This window comes from Sminthopsis crassicaudata, chromosome 2, assembly GCF_048593235.1.
Source record: "Sminthopsis crassicaudata isolate SCR6 chromosome 2, ASM4859323v1, whole genome shotgun sequence".
NCBI lineage: Eukaryota > Metazoa > Chordata > Mammalia > Dasyuromorphia > Dasyuridae > Sminthopsis > Sminthopsis crassicaudata.
This window is the reverse complement of record NC_133618.1, coordinates 39,725,350-39,748,178: the sequence shown is the minus strand read 5'-3', so window position 1 is coordinate 39,748,178 and position 22,829 is coordinate 39,725,350. Positions and strand designations below refer to the sequence as shown.

General features: G+C 40.1%; 1 protein-coding gene across 1 annotated transcript in view; it reads right to left on the bottom strand.

Annotated features, from left to right (window-relative positions):
* HYDIN (HYDIN axonemal central pair apparatus protein) overlaps positions 1 to 22,829 on the bottom strand; it is a 414,007-nt gene that overhangs the window by 236,814 nt on the left and 154,364 nt on the right. The window contains 2 exon segments of the mRNA XM_074285934.1: positions 6,991 to 7,109; positions 14,345 to 14,444. Coding sequence (XP_074142035.1) covers positions 6,991 to 7,109; positions 14,345 to 14,444 — 219 coding nt within the window.

Sequence of the window (22,829 nt, the reverse complement as noted above, 5' to 3'; positions counted from 1 at the left end):
ACTGATTCTTGAAGTCTTGTTGAGTCATTCACTTCCATTTGTTCAATTCTAATTTTTAGTGTATTATTTTCTTCAGTTACCTTTTTTAGCTCCTTTTGCAATTGGCCAATTAATTTCATTGCATTCTTTTTCCATTTTCCCCATTCCTTCTTGCAATGATCTCATTTCATTTCCCCATTTTTCTTCTAATTCTCTTTTAAGATTTTTTTATGCAATCTTTGAAAGAAAGCCTTGCAAAATGGAGATCAGCTCATGTCTCTCTTTGGAGCTTCTTCAAAGCCTTTTCTTTCCGTATATACCATACCATGCTTCTGCTCAGTGCCTTTTCAGACATAAAATGCTATTATTATAGTGTAACTTAATGTAAGTTAGCTATTACTGTTAGGATTACTAAGTGAGAACTGAGGTTGTCTGGACAGTGACAAGGTGAGAATTCAGGTTTTCTGGACAATTACAAGGTGAGAACTCAGGTTGACTTGATAGAAGGAGCAAGCCCATTGGCTGAAGTGGTTCTTCCCAGAAGCCCTTTCATTATCCCACGCCCATTCTCTGGGAGGATAAAAAGAGACAGCACTGGGCGCAGAGAGCAGATCGGCCTGGAGAAGGATAAGAGCTGGAGGAGATTCAGAGCCAGGATTCAAGAAGAGGGTCTCTGCATTACATCAGGCCTGACGGGGCTCTCTGCAGGAAGGGAAGTCACTTCTAAGGACAAGAGTTAACAGCAACTGCCTGGAGACAACGGTTCACTACAGGAAGAAGAATCTGTCTGAAAGATTTGAGTAGACACAGCATATCTCTTCCCAGAGAGCGATCCGGCACCTTCTAGAGACGACAGCTCGTTACAATTGGCGCCCAACGTGGGGCAAGGACTTTTGCTTATCCTGACAAGAAGACCTAGACCAGACCTTCGCAATTTGGCGCCCGAACAGGGACAGACACGGTCCTGATTCCAGTGGAAAAGCTTCCGATCTAGATCTCAGTCTCTCTGACCCAGAACCGTGAGTAACGAGGAAACTTTGTTAAAGATTAAGTGAGCGTGCTAATAGATAAATAAGGAACTTAACTTGTTAAGGGCTAAACCAGGAATCTCTTATAGTGAAATGGGGCAAACACCTTCTGTTCAAGGAAAATGTTTAGAGAGCATCATCAAGGTTATGAAAAGCCAAGGATTGATTATAATTTTAGAGGAGATTACTGAACTTTTAAGAACTGTGAAGGTCATATGTCCTTCTTTTTCTCTGGAAAAAGAATTGGATCCAGATGAGTGGAAATTAGTAGGAGAGCAATTAGGTGAACAGTACAATTACCTTTGTGACATTTTACCCTTTGGTTCCAGACCAAACTCAGTTTCCAAAGATACAATTCATACCTACAATTTAATCCAAATGGCTTTAAAAAATGTTATTCTAAAGGAAGAGATGAAGGAGCAAAATGGGGAAGTGTCAACTAAACTAGGTGAAAAGGATGAATCAGATAACAATGAAGTTAAGTACAATTCTGAGCAACAGGAGCACCTCCCATCTCCTCCCTCAATTAACCCTTCATGGGTGGAGCAAGAAGGAGGAGAGGAAGAGGCAGAAACACAAACAGAATTGCCTGTGAAGCAGCCTAAGCCTATGACAAGATTAGAAAAAGCATTGGTTAAAGCTAAGAGAGAAGGACAGGATATAAGTGATTTTATACATGCATATCCTGTGATTGAAAATATTGATTCTGTAGGTCATAAAATGAGAAGATATGCACCTTTAGATTTGAATAAAATTAAGGATTTGAAAAAAGGTTGTACCCTTTATGGGACTACATCAGCTTATGTCAAAATGTTACTAGATGGTTTGTCTTATGAAGTCCTAACCCCAAATGATTGGAAATCCATAGCAAGGATATGCCTGGAACCTGGAGAAAATTTATTATGGCTTGCGGAATTTCATGAATTATGTAAAATTCAAGTCAGATGCAATTTGGAAATAGGAGTTAACACACAATTCACTTTTGAGCACTTGGCTGGTGAAGGTCGGTATGGAGAGAATTCGGAACAGATTAATTATACCATGACAATATATGAACAAATTGCTAAGGCTGCAATAAAAGCTTGGGGTGTCCTTCCTGGACAGAAAGATCGTGGAGAGGCTTTCACTAAAATACAGCAAGGTCCCAATGAACCTTTTGCAGATTTTGTGGGACGTTTGCAAACTGCTGTCAAAAGAACTATTGGAGAAAATTCAGCTACAGAAATAATGACCAGACATCTGGCTAAGGAAAATGCCAATGAGATTTGCAAAAGAATTATATGGGGATTAGACAAAGATGCTCCTTTAGAGGAGATCATAAGACGCTGTGCTACAGTGGGAACAAATGCTTTTTACACCCGGACAATGATGAATGTGGAAAGACAGGGTCCCTCCTGGCAAGGGACTTCTAGAGAAACTCGGCGATGTTTTCAATGTGGAAAAATTGGACATCTAAGAGCTCAGTGTAGGTATGGAGATATAGTGAGAAGACAGGGTGAAAGAAGACCTAAAACCCCATGTCCAAAATGCAACAGAGGACTCCATTGGGCATCAGAGTGTAGATTAATTCAGGGAAATGGGATGAGGGGCCCTGGACCTGGGCCCCAGGCAAAAAAGACTTGGGGCATGATGGCAGCTGATGTTACACCCAAAGAACCTTTAGAAGGCCAGGACTCTGATTTAATCAATCAGCAGAGAAGCAATCACATGGCAGAAAGGGATTACCTGATAAGTCAGTCAAAAGGCAATCAGATTGCAAAAATGGATTACACTTGGGGAGAATACAGGCCTTTTAAACCAACAGGGCTGTGCCCAGTGCAAACAACTCCAATGTAATTGTCAGATGATGAGAAGAGATTTAGAAAGTGGTAAATAGAAGGTAATTAGGTTAAATGCCTGGGAGAGAGGGTTTGCTTGTATTTCTTCAGCAGGAGAAGGAATCAGATGGGTGCCAACGAGTCATATTCGCCTTGTCCATCAGAGAGAGACAGAAAAAGAGAAAGACCTCAAAATAAAGGAGAAGATCTAAGAAACATCTGACACTGAAAGAGCATGGATAATAAAAAGACTGTTAAAGAACTTTAAAACCAGCAGGAATCATTGGACTTCCTCACACAAGATGAGACTAATGGACAATGGGCTTATGGACATTTATAAATTTTCAATTTTTGATTATTTGATTATGTTATTTGTCATATACTTCTAGCATGTATTATGTTACTATGTTACTATATGCTTATGTAATTTATGTAATTATCTGTAATACTTCCCATATTGATGGATTTATGTTTCAAGGTCATTTATGTAATTATCTGTAATACTTCCCATATTGATGGATTTATGTTTCAAGGTCATGACTGTCCTATGTTCTAAATCAAAAGAAAGGGGGAGATGTTAGGATTACTAAGTGAGAACTGAGGTTGTCTGGACAGTGACAAGGTGAGAATTCAGGTTTTCTGGACAATTACAAGGTGAGAACTCAGGTTGACTTGATAGAAGGAGCAAGCCCATTGGCTGAAGTGGTTCTTCCCAGAAGCCCTTTCATTATCCCACGCCCATTCTCTGGGAGGATAAAGAGGACAGCACTCCAGGAGAAGAAGGAAGACTCTGAATTGCATCAGGCTTGACGGGGCTCTCTGCAGGAAGGGAAGTCACTTCTTTGGACAAGAGTTAACAGCAACTACCTGGAGACAACGGTTCACTACAGGAAGAAGAATCTGTCTGAAAGATTTGAGTAGACACAGCAGATCTCTTCCCAGAGAGCGATCCAGCAGCTTCAGGAGACGACAGCTCGTTACAGATATTACATAATACGTAGTATTACAGATAATTACATAAATTACATAAGCATATAGTAACATAGCTCTTGAGCACAGAATCACAAAATGTTATGGCTGGAAGGGAGTTCAAAGTCCCTTTGTTTTGTCCAACCCCCCTATCTGATGCACAAAAGTACCTGACGTCTGTAAGAAATGAAAGACAATTATCCTGTAAAATTGAGAATGATTCCAGATTTAATGCTGGCTAGATACTTCTTCTGTCTGGTCCCACGGTAGAAGAGATGATGATGATGATGATGATGATGATGATTGATGATGATGATGATGATGATGATGATGATGATGATGATGATGATGGTACTGCCTGTTTATCACTCTTGAGCTTCTCATTTTCTTTCCCAAGATATCATGGATATCATGTTACCATCTTGATTACCTCTCTGGTTTATCATTTTTACTTCAACATTTTGTGAAGTGATATTTTTCACTCCACCCCATCCCTGCCATTTTTCATAGATCTGAAAAATTTATTCTCTTCTCCATGAAGCAACAGATACTAAGCAGCATGTGAGAACTAGGGAAAATAGGGAAAAATTGGGAATAAAATGTTAAGGTTTAAGATGGGAAATCACTCTTATTTGAACAGCCAATTCTTGGAAGAAGAAATGAAAATACAGCTCCAGTATTATGTCCCTCCTTTAAATACAGTAAGACTGAAAATATCATAATGTTAAAAAAAATTGCATAACCACAGAGCTCCCCTAATCTAGTCTCCTCATTTTACAGATAAATGAAACTACTCAAGCATGCGGTCACACATCTTGTGATCCCGGACTATTAGTGATCTCTTGAATTTGGAAACTCTGAGCTAAGCTGATCAACTGTCTGCATCAAGTCTGGCATCGATATGACAAGTAGGTCAAAGTCCCCATGCCAATAAGTAACGGGATTGATCCATGATTTATTCTGTGCAAGATGAGCACTTAGCCTTTAAAAAACCAGATAGGGGAGCCGGGGTGTGCCAGGGGACAAAGTTATTATCACCCAAGGTCAAACAGCTAGCTTAATGGCAAATTCATCCTAAAACCCAAGATTTTGACTCTTGGCCCAGGGTTGTACATTGTCTGGGGTTTTGGTTTGATTTTTCTGTATCTGCCAAGATCAGCACTGGCTAAGGGCAACAGGTTAGTTATTCAAATTTGTCTCAAATAAAATAATAAATTGATATAGAGAGAAGTAATGAGGCATCAGCATTTAAAATGCAGAGAGAGCAAAACTTTCCTGTAAGAGAACACCTTAGCTTGTCCTTCCCTGCCAATGTGTAGCTCTCAAAACACTCCAGTATAATGCACTGGCTCATTTAATACTGCTCTAATTTGCTGTATGTGTATTCATTGTCAATGTTCGGTAATATTTGGGACATATATATTAATTAAGTTCATTTGCTACATTTACAGAAATACCATATGTATTTTGGACCTGAAATGAAGATTTTCCAATGGACAACTTATGAAGAAAGCAGTTGCTCTGGAGGCAATTTTAGAAGATAATACCAGGATAAGGAAATAATTCTGATTATTTTGGATGGGTATACAGTGATATTTCTACCTGTCCTTTAAACACCAGCCTCACCAAAATTTTTTCACTCATCTCCCTGCTTCATGACCTTTCCCCTTTGACCTCACACATCACATAACACTTTATTCTGTCCTCCTCTGATAGTATTATCATGTGAAATGTAAATTATAGTTGCCTGGTTTTGTATCTAGTTGCCTTCTTAATAGCAGAGATCATAATTTAAATTTTAAATCTTTTCCAACATCTAGCACGGTGTTCTGAGTACAGCAGACTTTTAAACAAAGTTTTGAACTGAATTCTAACTTTCTCCCATTAAGTTGTTTTTCTTTCAAAACCAGGGCATTAAGGAGGCACTAAGAAGCTTAAGTATTTCAGAAGAGATGACCCTAATAGTTTAATATTGTAAAGTCCTGGATGGTTGGATGTTGTCCTTCATTTGGAAGAAGACCAAAATGACAATTACTTTCTTGGAGTCAAGGTACGATGTGTCCGGTGGTGGCTGATCAGACCAACATGAGCCTGAGCTCTACCACAGTTTGGACACAATTAGTTCACATGAATGTGAGGAGTGGAGATGTCTCTAAATCTGCACATTTCACATTTCTTTTGAACCAATGCAATTCTGCAGAGGCTGGAGTTGGAGGGAGGAGAAACAGCTTTACATCAGCAAGGAAGAGGTGATGGTCCTCTGCTAACCCACCTATCAGGATTACTTTTAGGTATGTACAAATGACATTAAAAATGTTGTCAAAGAAAAAAAGAAAAAGAAAATGACAAATGGTGCAGAAAAATAGGGACTCTGTCCATGGGTGACTGTGAACCATTTTGGAAAGCCTTTTGGAACTATGTCCAAAGGGCTATAAAACTATATAATTTTTGATCCAGCAATACTTTGTTAGATCTGTATCCCAAAGAACTCAAAGAAGAGGGAAAAGTCTTATGATATACAAAAAATATGTATAGCAACTCTTTTTGTAATGGCAAAGAATTAGAAATTGTGGGGATGACCTTCAATTGGGGAATGGCTGAACAAGTTGTGGTATACAATTGTGATGGAATACTATTCTGCTGTAAGAAATGACAAGCAGAATGCTCTCAGAAAAACTTGGAAAGATGTACATGAACTGACGCAAAGTGAAATGGGCAGAACCAGGAGAGCACTGTACACAATAACAGCACTATCGTAATGATAATCAACTGTGAGAGACCTAGCTAACCTGATCAAGACAATGATACAAGATAATTCCAAAGGACCCATGATGAAAAATGCTATTCACCTCCACAGAAAGAATGATGAACTCTGAGTGCAGATTGAAGCATGCTTTTTAACCTTTACTTTTCTTGTTTTTGTGTGTATTTGTGGTTTCTTTTGCAACATGTGGAAAAATATGGAAATGTATTTTGCATCACTTAATATGTAAAACTGATATCATATTGCTTGCCTTTTTGAGGAATGGGAGAAGGGTAGGTAGGAAGGAGAGAATTTGAAACTCAAATTTTTAAAGAATTAATGTAGAACTTTTTACATGCAATTGGGAAATATTTAGCAAGATAAAAATTGGTTTTAAAAATAATCAAAGCAAGAGCATCATAAAATGACTTAACTAGTGACGTTTTTTACTTACCTCATAGCTATGTATTGATCCAACAAAAGCTTTACCAATATCTAACACATCAAAGTTGAATATAGTTTTGGGTCCCATTCCTTCCCCTTTGATTCGAAGGGGTAATCGGCACTCCCTACCTGTGAGGAGGAAAAATAAAATTTAAAAGACCATCCTTTCTATGTGCAATCTGAAACCCATTTCTTCCAGTTCTGTCTGGCAGTTTGCTCCTCATAACCATACTCTCTAGTTTAGACAGGAGAGGAACGAAAGAAAAAAAAAAGAAAAGAAAAGATAAAAGATAAGAAAGATAGAAAGAAAAAAAGGGAGGGAGGGAAGGAGGGAGGAAGGAAAAAAGGAAGGAAGGAAGTAGGAGAGAGAAGGAAAGGGGGAGAAAGAAGGAGAGAGAGAGAAGAGATGGAGAGAGAGGGGAAGAGACAAAAGAAAGGAAGGAAGAAGAAAAATAAATACCTAAACTCACTTTTTAGATATGAGAGAGAGAGAAAGGAAGGAAGGAAGGAAGGAAGGAAGGAAGGAAGGAAGGAAGGAAGGAAGGAAGGAAGGAAGGAAGGAAGGAAGGAAGGAAGGAAGGAAGGAAGGAAGGAAGGAAGGAAGGAAGGAAGGGAGGGGGGGGAGAGGGAAAGGAAGAGAGGGAGGGAGAGGGAAAGGGGCAGAAAAGGAAGAGAGGGGGGAGGGGAGGAAGGAACAAAAGAAGAAAGGAAGAAGAAAGGAAAAAAAATAAACACTTAAACTCACTCCTCTCCCAAATTTTCTTCTCTGTAAAAGACAGCATCTTCCCTCTAATCACCTAGTTTCACAACCTCAAAGCCTTCCTCAATGCCTCACTCTTCCCTTAACGGTTTACAAAGCTTGTTAATCCTAGATCCACAAATCTCTGGAAGCCATCCTCTTTTCTCTAGTTGTATCATCACCATCATCAGCCTCATTACTTCGTGCTCAGACCCCCCTACATAACCTCTCCGGTTTCTCTTCCCTAAATGCCTTCCCTCTCAAATCTAAATCCCATGTGGTAGCCAAACTAATAGTTATAAAGCACGGAACTGACCATGCTACTTCCCTGCTTAATCAGCTCCTATGACACCCTATTACCTCTAAGATAAAGTTCCAACTCCTCTGTCTGACACTTAAAACCTTCCACAACTTGCTCCCATCTCCCTTTCCAGCCTCGTTATGCACTGCTTCCCTTCTTTCACTTCTCTGTCCCCCCAAAATGCCCTTCTTGTTGTTCCTTACACACATCCTTCCAAAGCTGCCTCATGCCTTTCTTCAGAGTATCTCCCCTATGTGGAATTCCCTTCCTTGGTCTTTTAGAATGACTGATTTTCTTCAAAGCTCAGCTCAGACAGCCTTCCATATAGGCCTTTCCCTCAGAAACTCATACCTAATTATTGTGTGATATTTCTGTGTTATTTCTATATGAAACAGGATGTCTCCTCTAAGCTTCTTAAAAACAGCAATCTTCTTCCCTGCTCCCTTTGCACTTAGTTAAATGTTTGTTTATTCACTGATTTATTGATTGATTGAACCTGCATTATTTTCTCTCTACTTTCCCCGCCTCCTCTTCACCCTTCCCAGACCAGATTCTGCCTGACAAATTATCAGCTACTTGCCAAGTCAGTATTACTGCAGAAGCTCTTTATACTGGGCAGCAGGAATGATAATTTAGTCAGCTTCGGAGATATATCTTACCTTTAGGGAACAGAAGTATTGCCAGTTTCTTATCTTTAGAGAACAGTTTTTATTGCAGCTTTGAGCTACAAATTCTCCCAAAGAGAAGAGAAAGACGGACCCAGAGCTCTCTCTCTCTCAGTGTGTATATCTGAATACTGACTACTTATCAGGATTATGAATGTTCTCATCAGAATAATTTGTAATTGCTCTAATTCAGGGAGAAAGACTTGCCTGTTAATGCACCATTTAAAATGAGCGATTTGACTAAGCCTCCAGTGTTCCTTACTTGGCCCTCTGAGATCTTTGACATGGGAATATTCTGCCTTGCACATAGTAGGCACAGAATGAGTGGGTATGGAGTTAAATTAACCCTCACTGAGTAAGACCAGAGATCAAAGTCTTTTGAGACTTACCTTTCTGATATTTAGAATCTAGATTCCTTATGAAAGGGACCATATCTACTATTCATGTTACCTATTTATAAGGAAGGGGGCTTATTCATTCAAACAATCACCTCATCTCCTTTAAACTACCTATCTTAATGATTTGCCAATGTGGTTATTGAATTAATTAGATCAGAAGATTTTGGACTTCCTGTGGGGATCTTAGATCTAGAAGGGTTTCCAGGACAACTGATAGCTATGTAAGTGTCAGGAGCTGAGGATAAACCAGATACTCCAAGAAAGGCAGCTTCAGACTCTAGAAGGGGCCTGGAAAAAGGCTCCATTGTGCTAAAGCAGGGCTTAGTGAGGACTCCAGCAAGGGAGGAAAAGATGTCCAGGAACTGGGATCTGTGAGTTGCCATTTATGGGAGTTATGGGAGAGTGTGCCCAGGGAAATTGGGGCATTTGTGTCAATCGTTTAGTAGATGCCCATTTCTAAAAAGCTCATTAAATCCATCTGGCATTTGATCTCAACTGATAATCAATGTGAGAGAACATACTGGTAGGGGGACATGTGAGCTTTACTATTAGAAAAGTATCTGCAGACCTTGAGTTACCCTTATATAGGCCTGCAGGGATTTTGCCCAACAGTACATCAGGTGTGGGGAGAATGTTCCCCTGAGCCTGTTAGACAGTGTAACCGAAAAATTGTTTTAGAAGCCCCATTCGATGCTTCCATTAATAAAATGACTGATACACATATACTCTATGGACAAGTACACATCATCATATAATATCTGTGCCTTGGAAGGAGACATAGCATCTGGAAAGAGTCCTGGGTTTGGGAACAGAGAGATCTATACTGAAATCCTATCTCTGCAGCTTATTAGTTGTGTGCTCTTGCAGGAGTCACTTAACGTCTTCAGGATTCAGTTTCCTCACCTATAAAATGAGGCAGTTGGACCAGATGGTCCCTAATGTACTTTTTGCTATAAATTTATGACTTTTATAATTTCTTATATAGTCTAATATAATTTTATTTTTCTCAAGTTTATGACTTGTTCCCAATAACTCTCTCTGAGGACATGGAATAAGTCTGGCACTTCTCGTGGTCCCTAAAACAGAATCTTGTCCATAGGAATTATTCAGTAATTATTGTATATTTGATTTGAATATAATTAGCAAAACATTCACAGGAAAGTCAACTACGAAGGTCAATCATTTGTTTTGGACCCCAATTTCCTTTCTAATGAAGAGATTGGATCAAATGATTTTTAAGGTCCTTTCCTAGTCTATGATGAAGCTGTAAATGGGCACATACATACATATACACAACCATCACCCTCACCTTCCAAAGCAATCAGTTAGTCATAGACAGCCTCTCCTACCTCACAAGCCAAAGGGAAGTTTTATTTATAATCATCTAGTAGAAATAGAAATGAAATTAAAACTTTAATCCCTCTCACTCAACCAATAAATATTTGTATTGATAACTGACCCCTGTGCTAGTTGGTGGGCAACATTATTTTGGCTTATTAATATTGTTTCTTTCCAGTGACACTTCATTAATAAGTCTCTAAGAGGTATTCAACATAGGAATTGAAACCACATGAAAAATGGCTTCGTCCATTCCTAGCCCACCCCATTATTCTAATGGCTTCAGTCTATTGACGATAAGCGGCATTTCTTTGTTCCAAAGAGAAGTATCCAGAATATAGATCACACTTTCAGGGTAGCCAGGAAAGGAAATTGTAACTGGATCATGGAATAAACAGTGAGCTGATTTATAACTGTCAGATCCAAAGCTTTCCCCATCTGTTAACTTGACTACTTTACATTAAAAAGTATATATTTATATATTGAGGTGTATTGTAATAAAAGAGGGGGCCAAAATGTTTTCTTTTGCACCATTAATTATTCCGAAGTATTTGGCTCCTGAGAATGACAAGAGTCCTGTTTTAATACATCTGTCTGCATTCAAGTGGCATATCCTATACATGCAACTTGCCAACAGAATTTAACCTATCACGATTTCCAACTCCATTTTTCAAAAGCAAGAATATCAATTAAGTGGGAGAAAGATAACAAGCTGTAGCAGGAAGGATTAAGTTAAAGGGGAAGGAAGAATTTCTGATCCCTTACAGCTGTAAGATGTTAGCAAGTGTATCTTATCTGGAGGTCTTTAAAGATACTGTGGTGTCAGTGTGGTCCTGCCTCGAGGCAGGGAGATGGACTAAATGACCCTCTGAAGGCTCCTCGGTTCTATGACCATGGTTGGAGGATCTGGATTAAAGCCTGGAAGTGAGGCCGCCTCAGACACTTACAAGGAGGAGACTCTATGGGCAATGAGTTGGGGCTGGTAATACTTGGGACACATCTCACCTTAAGGCTTGTAAACCTTCAGGGGTCATTGAAATAAGAGTGGCTGTTATTATTGTACTTGGTTTTGACAATTCCATTCCAAGGGTCTCTCAGATGCTCACTAAATTATATATTAGTATGCAAAAATCTGGTTAAAAGCATGTGAATTAGTGTATAAAACGTGGTGGGTTTAATATACATATATATAATATATATTTATATATAACATATATGTTATATATATTTGTATAATATATAAAGAAAAAGCATATCTATTCTATCCTTTGTAATATTAAAAAGGTATGACATATATATTATATATAATATAAAACAATTAGGTTTTCATGCCAGGAAAGAGAAGTCTATCAGTAGTATGGAGGAAGTGGAGGTGCTCTCCAGGCCAAGACAAAGAAAGTTTTAGCAACAGCATCAAACCTAATATTAAGGAATCACTGAGCTTGAAGCAAGAAGAGACGATCACCTTTGAACCCAGGGACTCCTGAACTTCCAGGATTGTACCCACTGTACCACCTGGCTGTCCCTCAACTATTATTGCTGGTAGCAATAAGAATAATGAGATCATTTATCAACTTAAGTCATAGAATTGCATGGATTTGCCCAAATACAGGCTGTGCAATTACTATGTAAATAAAAGGACTTCCTTGCCAGGTACATTTTTAAATGCTCTAGAGAAGTCAAGAGAGAATGTCATTTAGACAGAAAATGATAACAGTCAGCACATCTGAGCTCTACGGGATCACTGCGGCAGGACTCAGGCTCAGAATGAAATGACTTATACGAGGAACTGGTCGTAACCCAGTTGAAGGTGAGTGTTGTGACACTATGATGGCCAAGCTTAGCCCGAGAAGAAACTTGAGCAGGCTCCTCTCCCAACTCTTTGGCAAGGCCGAGTGGGGGAAGGTTTGGAACTCTGCATGTGATTATGTCAGTGAATTTTCCCCCTCTTCTTCCTCTTTATAGATTTTGTTAGTAAGGAATGGCTGTGATTGGTGAGATGAGGCAGGAGCTGGAGGGAGAGAATATGGAGAAATCTAATTGATGTGAAAACAAAAGATAAAAGATAAAATCTGCTAAAATATGTATAGAAGAGCTGCACATATTTAACATGAATTAGATTCCTTGCCATCTAGGGGAGGGGGTGGGGAGAAGAGGGGGAGAAATTTGGAACACAGGGTTTTGCAAGGGTGAATGTTGAAAATTATCTAAGCATATATTTTGAAAACAAAAAGCTTTAATTAAAATTTTTAAAAGACATAAATCCACTAAAAAATCAAAATATAAGGGTATTAAGCCGCATACTATTTGAATACAGACCAAGAATGGTAAAGTATCCCAGAATACAATTAATGGGGGTATCGTCAGGAAGCCGTGGGCCAGAGGAACATATCAGAATAGTAAGCTGTGATGACCTTAGCACTTTGCTGGGCACCCTGCTGAATGCTGGGAATACAGAGAGATCCCTGCTCCTGAGGACCTTGCCACTGGATGGGAGAGACCACTACAAACAACTCCACAGCAGGACAAATTGGCGAGAAATAACAGAAGGGCAGCAGTGGCTTTAAGGGGGATCATTTGTTGCATGCTCTCCTGGCAGTTACTATAACCAGTCTGTCCTAGGCCCAACAGAATACCTTTGACCACTGACCTTTGCAGTGTAACTCTACCCAGCTCGCCTCCTCTGAGGCCTTCAAAGGTCTCTGGCCACGATCTCTTGAATCTATAGCTTAATAACCGTAGCGCACTCAAGAACAGCCACGTGTAATCTTAAAAGCCTTTATTATACCTACTCACATAATGCCCTGACTGATGCCCTGACTTGTTGGTTCCCGAGTGAACACCTGGTCAGAAGACCCACGTGTTCACTACCAAAACCCTTACCTCTTTCAGCTATCCATCTCAGCTTAGCCACCCAGGCTAGGGAAGGACCTGAAGGGAGATGAGGAGGGAGGGTGTTCCAGGCCTGAAGTTAGGAGATGGCTCCACGGGATGTCCCTAGAACATGGGACAAAAAGCCAAACCCCATAGGGGTTCCTAGACTGCTTTGGGGATTCTAGGTTCAGAGGGGTCATGCGGGGAATCCTCTCAGGATCCATGCTTGGGCCACTTCTGAAAGTGAGTAGGAATTACAGCCTGTCAGGCAGGTGGTACCTGAATAAATCGAGGATCCCTCCTAGTTCATTATATTCTCCTAGTGGTTGCCGAGAGACTGGATCCATCCCATGTGCCAAAGGGATTTTCAAAAGACAGACTAGTCTAAACTGAGAGGGCTCCTCAGGTGGAAGCCAGGTAAGCACCCATTAAACAGAACATTCTTTTTGTGGTATTCAGTGCCGGGGGAAGAGAGTCATTCTGTTCCTGTGCATCTGGGAGGTAGAGCTTTGACAGAATGAGTATCATACAGTGGGATCCCCAGTACTGGTCAATCGGCCAGTAGCACAAACTCTAGAGCCTTCTGCATCCTGAGTCCCATCTTCTGAAAGGTCCCCAGATCATCCACATCCTTCCCCAAATACGGCACCCACACGAGAGTCCAAAGCTACCTAAGGTCTGATCAGATCGGCGGCCTGGAAGCTCTCAGTCTTTAACAACTCGGCTCTCAGCACAGCCCAAGACTGCACGTTTTCCTGCATCTCCCCGGAGATTCATAAGGAACACACAGTTCACCACAACTCTCTGATCTCTGTCATCTCCCCCTGAAGATTCATATACAATTCACCATAACTCTTTGATCTTTGTCAGATTTTAGACCTCAAAGGAACTTGAACAACATTTTCCTTCCAGAAGTAACCATGAGCAAAAAGCTCCAGTCAGCTCACTGGGGCCGAGAATGAGGTGAGCCCCCTGACCTCTGAGCCTTGTTTCCCCTGTGAAATCCTCCATCCCCACTCCCTCTCTGACCGGGACCTCGCACTCTGTACCTGAAATGTCACAGTAAATTGTCTGCTGATAGAGCTTGGCTTCTCGAGGATTAAAGATCACACTGATTTGAGTTGTTGAATTAGGCCAAACATCTCCTTCCTGGAAAAAGAAAAAACATCACTGAACAATCATCGGAAGACCCAACTTTGATATAAGTTCCACGTTATAATCCCTGGAAATTTTTAAAGTAAAGAAAAGGAGGCGGATGAAATATAGCCTAGCATATTATGGAGAGTGCCCAGAGCAGAGTGACCACCTATGATTGGCTGCCTCTACTGGTAGCCCCAAAAGGGCCTCAGTCAGTTCAGGAAACCAGCATGTTTGGGACACATTCCTAAATTTGGAAACTGAGGCTGAAGATCCAGCTTTCTTCGAGGTTGCACCTTCCTTCTTTCCCTTGGTGCCACCGTCTGACACAGAGTGTTATTACTCGTCTTTCATTCTCAGGAGGGTGAGGTCTGCACTTGTAAATAAACTGGGTTTAAGCCATCAGCTTCCCTCTCCCCTCCAAGGTCATCTAAGTCCAATGGCAAGACAGAGAGGACAGCCGGAGATGACCTTCGAGGCAGGGGGAGCCCTTGGTCTTTTTAAGGAAAGGTCTTTCCCAGTCTTTGGTTTGTCTGAGGCAATACCCATTCTGTGATTTAGGGCTAGGTCAGAATCAAGCCAAAAGTAGTTGTGTTAACTAAATAAGAAAAAAAGCAAAAATAATTTTCCTGCTCAGAAATAAAAAGAAAGAAAAAGGAGATCAAACCAAGGGGGGGGGAACCCTCAGCGTTTCTAATCAGAACAGAACAGAGCCATAAAAACCCAAACAATGACTGAGTGAAGTCTGGGCTGGGACCAGTTGTCCAATCAGAAAAAAAAAAAAAAAAAAAAAAGCGTTCTATTTGAATTCCAAAGGGCTTCCTCAAAGCCCTGTCTTCCTGAATGTAATTTCATGAAATCATAAATCAAACTACATGGGACAAAAAGAGTTAATTTTCCCCATTATTTTAATGATAGAATAAGCAAGTAGGGACCTAGGGGAAAAAAACAGAATGGCCCGGCTGGTCCAAGAACCAGATCTTGTCTGGTAAGCCTTCTGTTCCCATGACCAATTAAGGGGATTAAAGGAAAAGTACAAGAGTGAACTGGTGCAGCAATTAGAATTTATATTCTAATATGATTCTAATTCATATTAAAATCAATAATTTAAGAATACTGGAATCTCTTGTTTTAAGTATCTTATAGTCACATCAGTCAATCAATAAATATTTATTAAGCATTTATTTTATAGGAAAAATGTTACCCCACATTGGGAATATAAGATGAGGCAAAGGAGAGTCCCTGTCCTCTAGGAGCTCCTGGTATAATAGGGGAGAAAAGAAGCAAATAAATAAGTACAAACAAGCCGTGTACATAATAAGTAGGAAATCATTAAAAGAAGTTAAGGCATTCGAATTAAGAGAGGTTGGGGAAGACTTCCTGTAGGAGGTGGGATTTTTAGTTGGGATTTAAAGGAAGCTGGAGGTAGAATAAGTAGGGAGAGTCTTTCAGGCATGGAAGACCGCCAGAGAAAATGCCCAGAGACCCCCCCAAAATTGCTAAGATAGAGTGTCTTCTTTATGGAATAGCCAGGAAGCCAGGGCCAATGCATCTAAGAGTACATGTTGAGGAGGGAGGAAGAAGAACTTGCAAAGGTAGGAGAGGGCTGGATTGTGAAGGGCTTGGAATCCTAAAAGATTTTGTGTTTGATCCTAGAGGTGATTTGGAAGCCCTGGAGTTTCCTGAGTTGGAGGTTGGGTTACTGAATGGGGGATGGACTGGACTGGAGACTTGAGGCAAGAAAGTCCACCAGCAGCCATTGAAATAATCCAGGGACTAGGGTGGGGCAGTGTTTGAGAATAGATGGGGACACATTAAAGAGATGCTGCAAAGGAGGAACCTATAGGACTTGGCAAAAGACTGGGGGCAGAGACAGTAAGGATGTTTCCTAGGCTGTGAGTCCCGGGACCTGGGAGGACAGTGTTTGCCCTCGACTGTAATAAGACAGTTAAGTTTAAGGGGAAATATGGGCTCAGTTTGGGACATGTCTCCTGGACATCTAGTTGAAACGTCAAATGAAAGGCAGCTGGAAATGTGAGATAGGTAGACTGTCCACATGGACACTGTAAATAGATCCCTGGGAGCTGATAAGATCACCAAGAGAAGACTAAGAGGGAGGAGGAAGAGGGTCCAGGACAGACACGTAGGGAACACCTTTAGTTAAAGAGCATGACCTGCCTAGTGTACAGTTTGCACTCAGTATATTTTTATGAACTGATTCAGGAGGGTCTGAGAGGCAGGAGAGCCAGAAGGGAGTGGTGCCCTGGAGATCTAGAAAGAAAAGGGTAGGAGGAAGAGATCAGGGAGAGTGAGCGCTGAGAAAAGGCCATTGGGTTGGACAGCTTGGCGATGGCCTGTAACCTGGAGAGAGCCCTTCTGGTGGAATGGTGCAGGGGGAGGCAGATTGTAAGGGTTAAGAAAGCGGTGAAAGGAGAGAAAGTGGAGGCTTTATGGACGAATTTGGCCACAAGGGCAGAAGAGATATAGGCTGATATATTTCCTCTAAATTTGTGTGGAGCAGAAATGGGCCTGTTTGGAGTAAATTTTAACTCTTTCTCTTCCCCCCAACACAGCTGAGTGTCAGAGTCAAAGATCTATATTCATATCCAGGTTCAGACATTTCCCAAGTCACTTATCATCCCTCTGCCTCGGAGTCCTACTTCCCAGTGCCCCTAGTTTTTTTTTTCAATTTTGTCATCTTCTTTGCATTTCCCATTAGTCCCTCATCAGCTGTCACCTAGATTCTTTACCTCCAATCTCTCAGCTCTTTTATTAATCTTTCACACACCTGCCAAAATAACTTCTCTAATGAACCAGTCTGACCAGTGACTCAAAAGCTTTCAGTGGCTCCCAATCACCTGAAGGCTAAAACACAGACTTCTTAGTTTGGGAATTTAAGGCTCTCTCCAATCTGCCTCAACTTGTCTTTTCACCCTTTTTCAGATTATTCCTCCCATACATTCTTCCTTCCAAGCCTGTCTTTCCATTTCCTACTGCAATACTTCCCTACCCTTGGAAATCCTTCTTTTCCTTCAGAGTACAGAGCAGGTAGCCCCTTTCCTTGATCCTTCTTTCCTTATCAGCTTAAACTTGTCTTTTCCTTCTTGTACTTTCCTACAAGTTCTCTACCCAAGTCCTCCTCTGCCCCTATGATATTCTACATGTGATTGTGCTTACCTATTTGTTTTTTATGTCTCCCTATTCTAGTGGAAATTTCCAAGGGAAAAGGCCATCTTGATTTCTCATTTTTGCATATCCAGCACCTAGTCACAGGCATATATATTAGGCACTCAATAATAATTTTTGAATGAAATAAGGATTTGTCCAACACAAATAAAGGTACATCATCTAAAAAACCAGAAAAACAACCACTACAAGCTTACTTTGAATAGGCTTGAAAGCAAGAAGGAAAGCTGCCCTTTAATAGCCTGTGGTTTTCCTATGAGTCTTGTAAATGGGGCCAGATGATCATAAGTAATGAATACATCCTAAATCTATAACACAGAAACACATTTCCACTAACTAAATGGAGAACCAGGAAAGACAATGTGATAAATAATTAGGTTCTGAGTTCAGACAGTCCCCAATGCATATTCTATTTCTAGTCTGGCTGGAAATGAACAAACTGCCAGAGTCAAAAGCAGAAAAGGGAACAAAGCAGTTTAAAATGCAGACATCAAAACAAGAGGAGGAAAAACAGAGAACAAGGAACCACTTGGTTTTATTTATGAACTTAATCAGCCTGAGCAAGTACATTCTGGAGGCAAGATTGCTATTGATTATGAAGGGAGCCAACGGGACGCCAAGTCCTGGAAGCCAGAGGATTTGGATGTACCCTCCACACCAAAAGTTCAGGTCTTTAGCAGGGACACAATCATGGGAGCGAGAGGGTCTCATTGATTCAGGATGAGAGTGGATCCCTCTCCAATCACACTAATTCAGGCTTCTTCTCTTTTCTGTCTGACCAGCTTTGGCCATCTCTTGTCCCTCCATCTTTAAAGCACTATGACTGCTGTGAAAAATTGGGAAGCTTCAAGGAATCACAGAAATGTCAGGGCAGGGGAGACCTTTGGGGCCACCGGATCGATCCGTGAAACCCCTCTACATATTTTTAAATAGGCAGCATGAAAGCTGGTCCATCCTCAAAAGAAAGCTTATTTCTTGAGTATGAGGTATTTCTTGCTCTGATCCTGGATTTAGTTCATGCTTTGTCAATAATCCCCAAAGTATTTTTTTTGTTCGAGTGGGGGAAAAGTAGACTGGGAGCCCAGAGCTCTGGGTTCTAATTGCAGATCATCTGCTTAAGTAGCTGAATGACTTTGGATAAATCAGTTTTCTTTGAGTCTCTGTTTACTAATCTGTAAAAAGAGGGAAAAAAGAGGGAATTGAAAATGAAATGTTCCTTAAGGATCCTTCTGGTTCCAACTTCCTGTAATTTTAATATTTTGAACGGTTCCTTACATTGTAACCTGGAGGATGGCAAATGCTGATTATAATTTAACACCTAATGAAACTCGTATGAAATTTTATTCAGTGCCAATTGAACTTTAAGAATCTGTTATAGCAAATGTAAAATGGGTTACTGAAATACTGTTTGTTTTCTGTTTAAAAAAGTAAATGGGGGACACAGTCCTATTCCTTACCCCCAGCCAGGTTTTTCTGACCCAGTGTATTTATAGCAGCCAAACACTGGTACATTTGAAAATCCAGGAAACCATAGAAATGACCATCTATGGGTTCTGCTCATTTCTCAAAAGGCAGGAAGTCCCTCAAGGTGATGGAAAAATGTACCACAAAACTGTAATCCACAAAATCCTATAGACAAGGAAGAGTCTGAAAAACAGTTGCAGCATCAATACGTTCCCAGCTATGAGGTTGACTAAGTAAGATGGGCTTCCATCCTTACTGACAAAAATGTTCTTTGTTCTTTTGTTCATTCCCTTATTGTCTTTCACCAAATCTGTCTCTCTGTCTCTGCACGGAGGTGATTATTCCTCTCTTCCCCTTTTCCTTCTTTTCCTCTCTTCCTTTTCAACATTCACCCTTCCTAATCGGCAATTCACTTCACTTCTGTGTGGCTCAGTTTCTTCAACTTTAAGATGAGAATAATAATATCCCCCATACCTCAGTTTTTATTAGGATCAAATGAGATAATAATTGTAAAGTTCTATACAATCCTATAAGCTTTATGTAAATGCTATTATAGACATTATAGATATATGTTATTATAGATAGTATTGTGCTTATTGAACTATTGAAATGGTTGAACTGAGAGAAAAATAAGTCAAAAGTCAGGTTTTGTCATGAAATTATATGAGAATACACCATGCTTGAAAATTGTGGAAATATGTTTAGAAGAATTGCACATGTCTAACAAATACTGGATTACTTTCATCTAGCGGAGAGGGTGAGGGAAGAGAAAGAAAAAAATTGAAACACAAAGTTTTGCAAGAGTGAATACTGAAAATTATCCATGCATATATTTTGAAAATAAAAAAAAGCTTTATTAAAATATTTTTTAAAAAGATAAACCATGCTTAATTGATATGGGGGGATATTTTTAAAAATGACCAAGGAAGGTTAAAAAAACAAAAGATATTTTGAGAGAGAGGAGAGGAGAAGAGAGGAGAGGAAAGGGAGAATGAAAGAGAAAGAGAAAAGAGGGAATGGGAAAGGGAGAGGGAGAAGGAGAAGAAAAGGGAGAGGGAGAGTAGAAGAGAAGAGAGGACAGGAAAGAGAAGAGAGAGGAAAGGAGAGGTTATATGAGAGAGTTTGAGCACTTAGCCCTTCCTCATCTTGTCCTGCAAATGCTGTGTGATTGCAGGATGTAAGAGAATAACTAGTCTCTTTTCTGAGCATGGAGATAATTGAAGGGCAAATCCAAGACTTTCAAACCCTATAAGAGTCTCTAAATAACTGGAAAAGGAGGAATGCCAGTCCCGACCCAGAGGATGAGGTTATTTCATTTATTCATTTTCCCAATCCTTATGATTGGGAAAAAGCACTAACGTCAAGCCAAAGTTCTTTCTGACTTAATAATGGCCTTTTTTCATCCATTTGATTTTAAATAATTTTCATGGCGATCCCTTTTATAAAAATCTTTGGCTCTGTTTTCTTATTTCATTGACTTTCTATAGACAGAAAAAAAGTCATGGTTATTGAGTCTGTTTTGTCAGGATTTATTTTTTGAGGATCATGGAATCTAATGGTAGTTCTAAATGAAGGGAAAGAAAAATGTTGGTGGGGAGTGAGGACATGGAGCATAGAGCCTAGAGTAAAAGAAATTGCAGGTGCTGAATATTGAATTAGAGATGACAAGCTTAGAAATAAGAGAATGCTCATGTTTATAGATTTGTAATTTAGAGAAGCATTTGTACACACAATATTCTGTTAGCTTGGTGTCCTCATGAGATTAGGAAGGATCTTGGGTCTATGGTAGACATAATATTATTTATTGGAAACTTCAGTTTTTGAACCCCTGGAAAAAGTGGATAATCAAATGATTCAGTTGCTCATTGGAAAAGGAAGAAAGTATAGTGTATATAATGTTTTCTGGGAGCAGTTTTTGGGGGGCTTCTGGGAGTAGCCTTTGTTTCAGTTCAGTGTAATCACCCCAATTGCAGCCAGGAGTTAAAGTCCAAATCCTTTATTGTCTCCTTCACTTGGGGCTCGGCTAGTTTTCTGGAGGCCTTCCGGAGTCTTACCTCTAGTCCTTTGCCTCTAGAGGCCAGCTTCTGTTTCTAGCTCCCTCCAAATGTTGCCAGCCAGAACAAAGGTGGAATATGGAATGAATCTGTTTCAGCCTTTCAGAGCTTCTGGTGGGCTTCTGTGTCTGGCCCTCGGTGCTTCTTGCTTATATGCTGTACACTGAGTATATACCAATCATTATATCACTAGGAAACCATTATTATTTTTGTAGGATTAAATCAATGCTACACTAGATTTAACCATTGTCTCCTCAATTCCTCTCAGTACCTTGTTTCAAGTTCTGGCCCATAACATCTCCTTGTAGGATCAGATCAATCATTCTGAACCATGCTAAATTAGATAATTATTGTCTCTATCAATTCCACTGTCGTAGTACCTTGTAAGGATCCTAACAAGAAAGGTCTGATGATTTACAGAATTCTGTACCCTTATTCTGGCAGATCAATGGAGGGCTAATAGAACCTTTCAAAGAATAGTATCCCAGGGTCCAAAGAACTCCAAGTACTTTGCAATAAAGATATTCAGGGTTATTTCCTATCAACCACCAAAGAAATTTTTTCTCTGCATTTGACCCATGCAAAGCTAATTTATATAAAGGTAACTAAGGTAGAGGAAGGCAAAAAATGTTCACCACAATCTGAGATACAGGCTACCCATGTAGTCAGATGAAAGACCCTACCTTGTTGTTAAAATTAATTAATTAAAACTGAAAATATTTTCTTTTGCACATTGAGATATATGGGGCCCTGCATCAATTTTTGCCTCATTTCATTGAACACTAGGAGCACCCCAATGTTTTTAGCCATTCAACTCTGTGAGATCTATAGCCTACTCTAAGGGAGTAACATTCCTAACTGCATTGTAATTATGAGAACATGAGCCTTGTGATAGACAAGAAGTTGTAAAAGGGCAGGAGAAACTCAGAAGTCCTATCAATTGATTCACTTTATAATAGAATCTTAGCTCTAGAGGTGAAAGGTTCCTCAGAGACCATCTGGTCCAGCCTTCTCCATTTACAGAATGGGGAAACTGAGGTCCAGGGAAGTAAAGTGACTTGGCCAAACTCACACCAGCAGAAATTGGTGGAGGTGGTCTTTGACCCCAAGTCCTTTGACTCTTGTCCCAATGGTCTCCCCACTATACCATAATGCCATCCCCCTCCAAGGGAGGAGGGAATCCTAATCAGAATAGCCAAGGATTTCTATTATGGGTAAAAGCCATCACATTTATGTTTTTAAATATATCTGAAAATTTGGCTTTCTAGAATTTTGCATAGTTAATTAACAGAAATTTTACATTAGTAGGTCTTTATTTACTCCTCCCTGGGCTGGCCCAATAAGTAGAAGCCTACAGGTACATGACAGTTAATGGATAACTGATTGATGGTGATAAAAGTGAACAATCTCATCATGTCTCACCCAAATGAGGCACACCAATTTTTTCAGCTACTTCAAATTTTCCTTGGTTATAAATCAGTAAAATCCCTGATGAGAAAAGACTTCTTTTCAAAAAATTAAAAGTGTGTACAAAGAAGTCAGATTTCTCCCACACAAACAGGAAATAATGAACAGTCAATTCAAAGATACAACCTACACGTGGGTAGGCTAGCCTGGCCAAACTCCATAAGATCTTTTCTCATTTGGGCAGTCTGAGAGAGAAGGAGAGTTTGTTCCTACTTCAGGCAGAAAG